The sequence below is a fragment of the Carlito syrichta genome, unplaced genomic scaffold (genome assembly GCF_000164805.1).
Source record: "Carlito syrichta isolate Samal-C Ts95f unplaced genomic scaffold, Tarsius_syrichta-2.0.1 Scaffold304297, whole genome shotgun sequence".
Classification (NCBI taxonomy): Eukaryota; Metazoa; Chordata; class Mammalia; order Primates; family Tarsiidae; genus Carlito; species Carlito syrichta.
Window position 1 is genome coordinate 33,781 of NW_007248393.1, and position 12,578 is coordinate 46,358.

Consider the following 12,578-nt stretch of genomic DNA (forward strand, 5'->3'; position numbering starts at 1 on the left):
GTGTGCATCTGTAGTTCCAGCTCCTTGGAAAGCTGAGGTGGAAGGATCACCTGAGCCCAGAGGGTCAAGGCTGTAGTGGCCCTGAGCGTGCCACTGCACTCCGGCCTGGGCAACAAAGGGTGAGACTCCAACTCAAAAAAAAAAAATTTTTCTTTTCATGAAATCAATGGCTTTTATGATATTCAGTTGGCTAGAAAAAAACACAACTTATCTGTGTTATGGAAAAGGAATTGTCAGATATGTCTTGCTTTTGTTTCCTTAGTAGTAGTTTCTGTTTCTAGTGGCTTTCAAACTTTTGACCATGATTCACAGTAAGAAATTTTACATCATGACCTGGTAAACACACATGTATGTTGATGTGGATGTTTATAACCAAAGCAACAAAAAATTCAGTAAGCAAATCCAATCTTACCGTGTAGAGTACGCTCTGATATTTCCTATTTTATCATAGCCTATTATATTTTATTTTTGTGCATGCTGGTTATTACTTGCTAAATTAATTTCACTACTAGCATTGTGTTGGAATATACAGTTTGAAAAACATCAGTTTGGATATTCTCTTCAATGGGAAAGGAGAGTGAGTGTCAGAGGTTGAACACGTCTTTGTTTTAAATTTTAGCTCTCTTGAAATACAAATGGGAGCCAGGTGCGGTGGCTTATGCCTGTAATCCTAGCACTTTGTAAGGCGGAGGCAGGATTGCCTGAGCTCAGGAATTCAAGGCCAGCCTGGGCAACTTGGCAAGACCTCGTCTCTACAATAAATCCAAAAATTAGCCAGGCGTGGTGGTGTGCACCTTTAGTTCCGGCTACTCGGAAGACTGAGGCAGAAGGATTGCGTGAGCCCAGCAGGTTGAGGCTGCAGTGGCCATGAACGTGCCACTGCACTCCAGCCTGGGCAACAGAGTGAGACTCTGACTCACACACACAAAAAGACAAATGGGAAATATTGACTGTCCCTCGTTTCCTTGACCAATACAGGTACAGGGACGAGGTACATCTGGAAACGTATGAAAGTGAATCAAATACCATCCACACACTCAGGGGTTCCACAGTTAGTAAGGGAGCAAAGTATGAAAACAATTGGATGGGATAGACGGTGTAGGCCGGGTATTCCAATAAAGCTTTTTGCACAAGTCTACAAACAGGGAGCTCCAGGGAGAGCAACATTCTGGCAATACGTCTCAAAGATTGACTTTGACTCAGAGGTCGGTAGACACAGGAGGAGGAGAAAGGGAGGCAAGTCATTGAAACATCCTATGCAAAGTCATAGAGATTTGACTGTGGCACTTGGGGAGCGACAAATAATTCTTTGTGCTGGTGGCAAAATGGAAGTTAAGATCTGGGGATGGAGTGAGAGTCACTCACAAAGGGTTTTTTTTTTTTTTTGAGTTGGAACCTCACTCTGTCGCCCAGACTGGAGTGCAGTGGCCGCTCCCGGCCATTGCAGCCTCGACCTGCTGGGCTCCAGCGATCCTTCTGCCTCAGCCTTCTGAGTAGCTGGAACTACAGGCACACGCTACCACGCCTGGCTAATTTTTTGATTTATTGTAGAGATGAGGTCTCGCCAAGGTGCCCAGGCAGGTCTCGAACCCGCGGGCTCAGGCAGTCCACTCACCTCAGCCTCCCAAAGGCGCGGGGTTACAGGCTGAGCCACCGAACCCGGCTACAAGGCGTCTTAAATATCATGTAGAGGACTTTGAACTTCATCTGTGGGTTCTACACCAGGGCCTGTGACCCTGGGGCTGTGCATCCAGAAGGCATTTAAGGCCACAGGATTCTCACAACTCATTTGTTTGGAGCATCATTTTACTCTTTGTTTTTTGCATTGGATCCTCACTCTGTCGCCCAGGCTGGAGTGCAGTGGCACACTCATGGCCACTGCAGCCTCTGCTGGGCTCTGGTGATCCTTCCACCTCAGCCTTCCAAGCTGCTGTAGCCACAGGCGTGTGCCACTACGCCCGACTGATTTTTTGATTTACTGTAGAGACAAGGTCTTGCCATGTTGCTCAGGCAGTCCTCTCACCTCAGCCTCCCAAAGTGCTGGGATTACAGACTTGAGCCACCGTATCCAGCATCACTTTACTCTTAATGTTTGGGAAACAAAACATTTATATTAAAGGATATATTAAAAAGAAAAGATCACCAGATGTGGTGGCTCAAGCCTGTAATCCCAGCACTTTGGGAGGTGGACGCAAGAGGATTGCCTGAGGCGAGACCAGCCTGGGCAACTTGGTGAGACCTCGGCTCTACAATAAATCAAAAAATTAGCCAGGCATGGTGACTCGCACCTGTATTCCCAGCTACTTGGGGGGCTGAGGCAGAAGGATCATCTGAGTTTAGGAGACTGAGGCTGTGGTAAGCCATGATCATGCCACTGTACTCCAGTCTGAGTGTCAGAGTGAGACACCGACTAGAACAAAAAAATAAGAAAAATGTATATTTTGATTTTTTTTTCTAGTGTCTTTTGTAAGTTCTGATTCCTTTCACTTTTTTAGGAAGCAAGAGATTTCATTCATAACAGGCAATAGGGAAGGTTTTTTCCTATGCCTTTAGATATCAGCTACTGCAAAACATATTAAACAAATATAGGAACCGGGCTCGGTGGCTCAGCCTGTAATCCCGCGCCTTTGGGAGGCTGAGGTAAGTGGATTGCCTGAGCCCGCGGGTTCGAGACCCGCCTGGGCAGCGAGACCTCATCTCTACAATAAATCAAAAAATCAGCCGGGCGTGGTAGCACGTGCCTGTAATTCCGGCTACTCGGAAGGCTGAGGCGGAAGGATCGCCGGAGCCCAGCAGGTCGAGGCTGCGGTGACCGGGAGCGGCCACTGCACTCCAGTCTGGGCGACAGAGTGAGACTCCATCTCAAAAACAAACAAACAAACAAAAAACCCCCCCAAAAACCAAATATAGGTTGATTATTCCTAATCTGAAAAATTTCCAAATCTTTTTTTTCTTTTTGAGTTAGAGTCTCACTCTGTTACCCAGGCTGGAGTGCACTGGCATGTTCATGGCCCCCCAGCCTAGACCTGCTGGATTCAGGTGATCCTTCCGTCTCAGCCTTCCAAGTAACCGGAACTAAAGATGTGTGCTACCACACTCGGCTATTTTTAAATTTTATTTTAGAGACGAGGGCTCGCCAAGTTGCCAGGACTGGTCTCAAACCTGCAGGCTCAGGCAATCCACTCGCCTCGGCCTCCCAAAGTGCTGGGATTACAGGCTGAGCCACCAAGCCCGGCCAAATTTCCAAATTTGATAAAAATGATAAATCTTTAGATCCAAGAAGCTCAATCAGCCCCAAGGACAAGAAACAGAAGTACACTAGACACATTTTAATCATATTGCTGAAAAGTAGTGCTGAAGACAAAATCTTAAAAGCAGCTGGAAGAAAAAGGCACATTCTGTACGGAAGCAGATTTCTCAGCAGAAGCAACGCAAATGAGAAGTTAGTGGAGAAACATCTTCAAAGAACTGACAGAAATAAACATGCCTACCTGGAATTCTTTACTCTTTGGAATATATTTTAAAACCAAAGATGAAATAAAGATTTTTTCAAACATACAAAATCTAAAATTAATCACCAGCAGATCTGCACTAAAATAAATGTTAAAGTCCAGCCAATTTTACTAAATAACCTGTTTTTAACTGAGTGATTTTAAATGCCCTTATTAGAAAAATTTCCCTAATTCGTTTTATAAGTTAATTTTCCCACATTAAGTCATCCTATATTTGGTTTTGAGGCTCTTGTAATGAGATTTTGTTTGTTCAGAAGATCCTTTCACCTCAGCCTTCCTACTAGCTAGAATCACAGGCATGCGCCACCAAGCCTCCTGGCTATTTTTTTTATTTATTGTAGAGACGAGATATTGCCATGTTGCTCAGACTGGTCTTGAACCTCTGAACTTAGGTGATCTTCTCGTCTCTGCCTCCCAAAGTGCTGGGATTACAGGTGTGAGCCACCACGCCCGGCTGTAATAACAAATTCTAAACCAAAGTATTTCCTTGCACAAGACTCCATAAAAATGCAGACAAAGATTTTGAACCACCTATCTGGAAATACTTTGAAATTTATTTAAATTTTGGTATGTCAGCCGGGCTCGGTGGCTCAGCCTGTAATCCTGTGCCTTTGGGAGACTGAGGTGAGTGGATTGCCTGAGTTCGCGGGTTCGTGACCCGCCTGGGCAGCGAGACCTCATCTCTACAATAAATCAAAAAATCAGCCGGGCGTGGTAGCACGTGCCTGTAATTCCGGCTACTCGGAAGGCTGAGGCGGAAGGATCGCCGGAGCCCAGTTGGTCGAGGCTGCGGTGGCCGGGAGTGTGCCACGGCATTCCAGTCTGGGCAACAGAGTGAGATTTCAACTCAAAAAAAAAAAAAAAAAAGAGCTCAACAAGACCGACTCGTAACAAGAATGCTCTTGGGGGGGGGGGTTCTGCCAGGCCATTGGCATACCTGTCAGCTTAGTTACCCAGAGAAATCTTCAACAGAAGCAGATGATAATGTTTGTGTTTTGTCTTCTGAAGGCATACTGGAGCTGCCAGAGAAGGTGTTTACAACCTCACCAAATCCTTAGCTTTGGAATGGGCCTGCAGTGGAGTCAGGATCAATTGTGTTGCTCCTGTAGGTAAACATTCTGTGCTAAAATCTGTTGACAAATTGGGCTCTTCTGATTCTATTTGGTGTGTTGCTAGAGGTGTTTGTTGATATGCAAGTATACTCTAAAAGATTGACTTTAAAATATAGATAAAATCAGAAAGTCTAACTGGCATTACAGAAGTATTATTTGATTTACAACCAGATAATTTGATTGTCAAGAAGGTTAAATAAGTCAGTGATTTTCAGTCCTGACTGTGTACTAGAATGATCTGTGAAATGTTTAAATGGTAGTGGTATATGAGCTTTACCACAAACCATGTGGTCTAGGCATCTATATTTTTAAAAACAGCCTAGAAAATTCAAGCGCACAGTGAAACCTACATAAGGTTCCTATTGAGAATCACTGCTTTAAGGAGTGAATTTTTCCAGATTATTTTATGTCTTGGTATATGATTAATTTTTCATTAGGAAAGTGAGAAACTTACAAAGTTCTTGCAAAGAATTCTCAGTTAAAGATCAACTATAAGTCAAGAGAAAATTTCTCTGAATCATAATGTAAATGATAGGGGGAGAATCACAGTGTTGTCAACTTGAAAAGTTGTCATCCTGTGAAATAAGATATAGCTTAACTGTCTTTGGTATTATATACAGGGACTTAAGTCAAATAGCTAGACCGGTGTGATGGTTTAAGCCTATAATCCCAGCACTTTGGGAGGTCAAGATGGGACGATTGCTTGAGGCCAGGAGTTCAAGACCATCCTGGGCAATAAAGTGAGCTCTCCTCTCTACAGAAAAGGGGAAAATTAGCTGGGCATGGTGGTGTGTGCCTGCAGTCACAGCTACTCAGAGGCCGAGGAGGTGAATCACTTGCTCTTAGGAATTCAAGGCTGCAGTAAGCTGTAATAATGCCACTGCACTCCAGTTGGGATAGAATGAGACCCTCAACTCAAAAAGGAAAAAAAAAAAGAAATGGCTCATTCATCTTGCATAACTCAACTCAAATGTCATTTTTTTCCCCATATATATTTAGCTTTATTATTATTATTTTATTTTAAAGATGTGGGGTGTAATTCAGGGTTGGATATACAAATGTTCATTGTGCAGGTATCCTTGTTGATGAGGTGAGGTGTTTCCCTCCCTCCCTTGGCAGTTTCCCTCAACTGCCAATCCCACCCCCTCTCCCCTGGCAGTTTCCAACTACTGCCAATCCCTTTCTTATAGTATTATAATTGTTCGAGGTCCGCTTATGAGTGAGAACATATGATAGTCTGTTCTTTGTTCCTGTGATCGATCTCTGAGTATGATCGACTCTAAATCCATCCAAGTTGCTGCGAAGTCCATATGCTTATCCTTCGTTATGGCTGCATAATATTCCATTGTGTATATGTGCCACATTTTTCAAATTCAGTCCAGCCTTGATAGGCAGCCTGGTTGGTTCCATGTTTTTGTTATTGTGAATAGAAAATTCCACTTCTTCTGTAATGTTTCCTAGTCATTGCTAAGATAGAAATCACCCCTCCACCCGAAATTCTATCATATCTTTGGATATTATCTATGGATCCATCCATATTACATCTATAGATATCGTTTCTTGTGCTGCTCAGTGAGGACTAAGCCTGACTGACTTTACGCTTGAAGTTATCAGAGAAATCTCATCGCTAACAAGGGTGCTCTGAGCCAGAAACGTCACATTTTCCTTCAATCCTCCACAGCTGATATTACCTTACCATGTTATACTCAAGTATATTTAGGATAAAGTAAACACAGTTCTGTTCCTAATGTTGGTACCTTGGAATACAGGCCTTTTAAGTGCATTTCTTGAAAACTTTTACTGATATGCTGCTATTACAGGCACAATCCTCATTCACGCTTGCCCTCTAGAGATCTTTTTAGGCATAATGTCTAAATTTTAATACTTCCAGGAAATTTCATCCTCTTTGAATCAGAAGTTGCAAAATATCTAACTGGAAACCAATACAACTCCCCAAGATCATTATAGAATAATCAATACGGCCAAATTTCCTCATTGATTTCCATTACTCCTCTTTTCTCACCTCCTCCCCGTAACCTGTACCTTTGTGGTACAATTCTAACAGCTAGCCTTATCCTGTGGTATACAGTTTTTGAGTAAAGTTTCTGACCTTATAAGCCCTTGAGAAGCTAGTGAAAGATAAATAAGAGAATTCTTATACAATTAAAATTTTAGTTTATTGGTGTCGGATAGGTGAGCACCCAAGGAAATGTTGCATTTTCTAAGTCTTCACCCAACCATCGCCCAGTCTTCCTTGGTAACATAGAGAAGCCTAGTGGAAGATAAGATAGATTCCCACGTGCCATTGTTCCCAGGTAAGGGCCTCTTTCATTACTTACAAAATTATGCTCTTCTGAAAAAAAGTCTTTCATGAAAAAAATCCAAGTCTTGGCTGATTATTAAGGGAGGGAAAATCACAAAATGAGCATTCAGATAATTGTGGATAGTGTTTAACTGTACTCCTTCGACAGCATTAAGAAAAATTGGCCAGGCTTGGTGGCTCAACCTGTAATCCCAGCACTTTGGGAGGCCGAGGGGAGTGGATTGCCTGAGCCCACGGGTTCGAGACCCGCCCAGGCAACTTGGCGAGACCTCGTCTCTACAATAAATCAAAATTAGCCAGGTGTGGTAGTGCGTTCCTGTAGTTCCGGCTACTTGGAATCCTGAGGTGGAAGGATCACCAGAGCCTAGCAGGTTGATGCTGCAGTGGCTGGGAGCATGCTACTGCATTCCAGTCTGGGCAACGGAGTGAGACTCCAATTCAAAAAAAAAAAAAGGAAAAAAGAAAAATTAATATTAGCACTATTACCTTTTTTTTTTTTTTTTTTAACTTGAGCCACTTAATGTTTGGTGTTGGTAGAAATATTGCCTTGATATCTTTACAGCTAAAATTCAATTTTTGTACTTCATCTTGTTCCTGTTTATTTTTAAACATAGGGAGTAATTTATTCCCAGACTGCTTTGGACAACTATGGTTATATCGGACAAGACTTATTTGAGAGACATTTTGAAAAAATCCCAGCTAAACGACTTGGTGTTCCTGAGGAGGTAATATATCTTTTCAGCATTGATTAAAATTACCATGTTTTATATTTGGAAATTTGTAACATGTGGTGCCCTTTTTATGTGGTCTGGTTGACTGATGGAGATTATTTCTCCTGCTGCCACCAAAGCGTTTCTCCTGTTCTTTCCAACTCCCAGGTATATCCTGGCTGTGCTTTGACTATTGATGGCAGTCTTTAATCAGGTGTGAATACAGTGTAGATGAATAACAGCATTTATTTTTTGTTTGTTTCATTGTACTTTTCAGCTATATTATTTTATGGTCTGGCATTTGTTGGTACTCAGCACTGTAAGCAAGTCAGATGATTATGGCCATATGAAGTACCATATGAGATTTCAACAAGGAGTTCCAATGAGACTGAAGGAGTTCCAGTGAGACTGAAGTCTGTAAAAATCAATAGCTTTCCAAAATGCCAACAACATTAGTCTTAAAATAAAATTTTTTCTACTGGGCATAGTGGCACGTGCCTGTAGTTCCAGCTACTTGGAAGGCTGAGGTGGAAGGATCGTCTGAGCCCAGCAGGTCAAGGTTGTGGTGGTTGTGAGTGTGCTGCACTCCAGCCTAGGTGACAGAGACTTCACTTCAAAAATATACATACATATAATTTTTTCAAAAAAATGTATCTTTCCTACTAAACTAAAACACAAAACACCCAACAATAAACTTAGCTCTACATGGGAAAAAAAAAAACATCACCTGATTCCTTAGCACAGTGACAATATATGTTTCATAAATGAGGAAACAAAACAAAAACAAAAACTTTCTTTACTGAAGAAGAGTGAAAAGACCAGCAAAAAGATAGGAACATGTTATATTCCTCAATAGGGAGAATCAATTTTACAAAAAATCCAGATTTCCTTAAGTTAATCTATACATTTAATATATTTTTGGAATTTAACACACTGATTTTTTCATTTAAAAAATTTATGCAAAAATTGCCAAAAATGTTTTGAAATTGAATAATGGTGAGGACTGCCCTTCATGGTGTCAGAAGATACTATGGAGCTATATTTATTTACAGCATCTGGTGCTGGTACTAGAAAATATTAAAATTAGTAGAACAGAACAGAATCTTGAATCAGAATCATATATAGGCATTCATGGAATAAGAGTTGCATTTCAAATTTGTAAGGAAAGGAGAGACCATCCAGCAAAGAGTTGGGGGCAATTGGCTGTTCATTTAGAAATAAATTAGGTCCTCTATCTTGGATCTGAAATCATTTTAAGATACATTAAAGGGCAAAATAATAGCAATACCATAAAACTCTTTAAATGAGTTCTAATTCCTAGAACTAGCTTTTATTATCAGTATGATATATGTCTTTCCAGCAATGTACTGTGCATACATATATTTATTGACTTTTTACGAAAACCAGATCCTGCTATATGTTGTTTTTTGGATATATCGTAATAAAATCAAACTCCGTTGTTGTACATTTAAATTATATTTACATTTTTGTTATTGCAGTAATTCTGCAGTGAACGTTCATGAACAGAGTCATGCATTCTTGTGTGAGGGGATGAGTTTCTAGAAATGGAATTCCTAATATGAAAATAGACTTGTATGTTAAATTGTAAAATATTGTTAAATCAAATATTTGATGAACCTTGTTAACCAAGATATTTGGATTTTTATTCTGAAAGCTAAAAGTAATTTTTAATACATTTTAATCAAGGGAATGATATGATTAACTTTTTATTTTGGATAGAACACTTTGTTTATGTGGATTATATTACCTATATTTACTGTATTAGAAATTTAAATAGAATATTAATAATATTTTTTTTTCTTTTTTTTTGAGTTGGAGTCTCACTCTGTCGCCCAGACTGGAGTGCAGTGGCCGTTCCCAGCCACCGCAGCCTCAACCTGCTGGGCTCCGGCGATCCTTCCGCCTCAGCCTTCCAAGTAGCTGGGACTACAGGCGCGCACTACCACGCCTGGCTAATTTTTTGATTTATTGTAGAGATGAGGTCTCGCTGCCCAGGCGGGTCTCAAACCCGCGGGCTCAGGCAATCCACTCACCTCAGCCTCCCAAAGGCGCAGGATTACAGGCTGAGCCACCGAGCCCGGCTAATAATATTTTAATAAGGTTGTGTGTGGTGGCTCAAGCCTGTAATCCCAGCATTTTGGGAGGCCGAGGCAAGTGGATTGCCTGAGCCCGCGGGGTTCGAGATCTGCCCAGGCCACTTGGCGAGACCTTGTCTCTACAATAAATCAAAAATTAGCCGGACCTGGTACCATGCACCTGTAGTTCTGACTACTTGGAAGACTGAGGTGGAAGGATCGCCGGAGCCCAGCGGGTCGAGGCTGGGGTGGCCGTGAGCTTGCCACTGCACTCCAGCCTGGGCAACAAAGTGGGACTCTGACTTGAAAAACAAAAAAAATCTTTCACCCACTTAAACTAGATCTTTCACCCATATATAATTTTGTAACATCAGACACTGGTCTTTTTAGCAATTATTGATTCACTGAGTTAAGCAGATCTTCTCAATGTTGACACATAATTCATTATGCAATTTCAAAAGATCACATTGTTACTTTCTCCACTGATCTCCTCAGAAAAATCTTTAAGTGTTAGAACGCTGTCAAGCTCAAGGTGACAGGTACAAGTTTTCCAAAATCCTGATTTTCACTTGAAAGCTCAAATTTTGTCATTGACAACAAATATTGTCAGTTGCTTTCCTTTGAAATGGCAGTCTTGGCTGGGCACAGTGGCTGACTCTTGTCATCCCAGCACTTTGGGAGGTCGAGGCAGGAGAATCACTTGAGCCCAGGAGTTAAAGAGCAGCCTGAGCCACATAGTGAGACCTGTCTCTAAAAAATTAAAAAATAGTTGGAGCTGGGCTCGGTGGCTCAGCCTGTAATTCCAGCACTTTGGGAGGCTGAGGTGAGTGGATTGCCTGAGCTTGCGGGTTCGAGACCTGCCTGGCCAACTTGGCAAGACCTCATCTCTACAATAAATCAAAAAATTAGCCGGGTGTGGTAGCGCGCGCCTGTAGTTCCAGCTACTTGGAAGGCTGAGGCGGAAGGATCGCCGGAGCCCAACAGGTCGAGGCTGCGGTGGCCGGGAGCGGCCACTGCACTCCTAGTCTGGGTGACAGAGTGAGACTCCAACTCAAAAAAAAAAAAAAATAGTTGGATGTGGTGGTGTGTGCCTATAGTCCCAGGTACTCAGGAGGCCGAGGCAGAAGGATCCCTCGAGCCCAGGTTGTTGAGGCTACCATGAGCTAGGTTGTGCTCCGGCATTCTAGCCTGGGTGACGGAGTGAGTCCCTGTTTCAAAAAAGAAAGAGAGAGAGAGAGATGAAAAGAAAAAAGAGACAGAGGAAGGGAGGGAAGGCGAGAGGTGGAGGGGAGAAAGGAAGGAAGGAGGAAAAATGAAATGACAGTCTCAGTTCATTTTTGAAAAAATCTGCCAAGTACACAAGTAGTGATAAACTAGTTTGTCAGCTATCCTTTTAAGTAAAAAATAATTTTTCGTAAAAAAAAAAAGTGGCTAGTTTGGTTCTCAAGTCAATTACACGTTTCTTGAGGCAACCATTATACTTCTCTATGCATCGCAAGAGCTCTGCGTTTCTATTTCCCATTTCTTTTCTTTTTTTTTTTGAGTTGGAGTCTCACTCTGTCGCCCAGACTGGAGTGCAGTGGCTGCTTCCGGCCACCGCAGCCTCGACCTGCTAGACTCTGGTGATCCTTCTGCCTTAGCCTTCCAAGTAGCTGGAATTATAGGCACGCATGGCTGGTTTTTTGATTTATTGTAGAGATGAGGTCTCATTGCCCAGGTGGGTCTCGAACCCGCGGGCTCAGGCAATCCATTCACCTCAGCCTCCCAAAGGCGAAGGATTACAGGCTGAGCCACTGAGCCCGGCTTTCTATTTCCCGTTTCATCACACAGAATATTAAAAAGATGTGAACTCAGCGATTGTGATTTAATACAACTGATTTTTTCACTGCTTCATCAAGGACATTCTAGAGTGGAACTGGCTTTTCTCCTCCTTCATGAGTACTCACCAGTGACGAATGTCATGACTACTGGTGTGTGACACTAGAATAGTTTTGAGTTTCTGATGTGACTTATGCTAAGGCACTAGAATTTTTTCCCTTTATGCTTTGGCATCACCAGGACACAAATGTCAACATAAGTAGAAAAGACAAATAAGGACTTAGTGTTATCATAAAAATAGTTTGACCGTATAAATACCCTGAAAAGGTCTTAGCAGTTCCCAGAATCTGGCTGACAACACCTTGACTTTGACTGATGTAGGTCATTCCTTCAAAAAGTTTGGTTGTGAAGAGGAGGGAGAATGGTATCTATGTGAGATGCAGAGTCAGGAGAGTTTTGGCTTCTGCCTGATTCTGTCCTAGAATCTGTAGATGGACAGAACCTTCACACCAGTCTGTTGGCCACCTACTTATGAGTTACATTTTTTTTTTTGAGTGGGAGTCTTACTCTGTCACCCAGGCTGCAGTGTATTGGCATGCTCACAGCCACCGTAGCCTCAACCTACTGGGCTCAGATGATCCTTCAGCCTCAGCCTTCCAAGTAGCTAGAACTACATGTGTGTGCCACCATACCCGGCTGATTTTGGGAATTATTGTAGAGATGAGGTCTTGCCAAGTTGCCCAGACTGTTCTTGAGCCCCTGCTGGGCCCAGGCGGTTCTCTCGCCTCTGCCTCCCAAAGTGCTGGGATTACAGGTATGAGCCACTGTGCCCGGCTAGCTGGCTTTTGTTTATACGTGTTTTACCTAGCAGATAGAGTCGTTATGGTCCCAGTAACACTCAGCTGCTCTCCCTTGATACCAACAAATCAGAGGGGCAGAGAACTGGTGGAGTTTTACTTTTGAATTCAAATCCAGGAAGCGGAGTGAGCTTTGGCCTCTTTAAAATG

General features: G+C 42.4%; 1 protein-coding gene across 2 annotated transcripts in view; it reads left to right on the forward strand.

Annotated features, from left to right (window-relative positions):
• Positions 1 to 12,578, forward strand: part of PECR (peroxisomal trans-2-enoyl-CoA reductase) — a 33,198-nt gene that overhangs the window by 11,109 nt on the left and 9,511 nt on the right. For both annotated transcript variants that reach the window (XM_008059600.2, XM_021713137.1), the window contains exons 5-6: positions 4,521 to 4,617; positions 7,562 to 7,672. In XM_008059600.2, the coding sequence (XP_008057791.2) occupies positions 4,521 to 4,617; positions 7,562 to 7,672 (208 nt within the window). The remainder of the gene's footprint in view (positions 1 to 4,520; positions 4,618 to 7,561; positions 7,673 to 12,578) is intronic.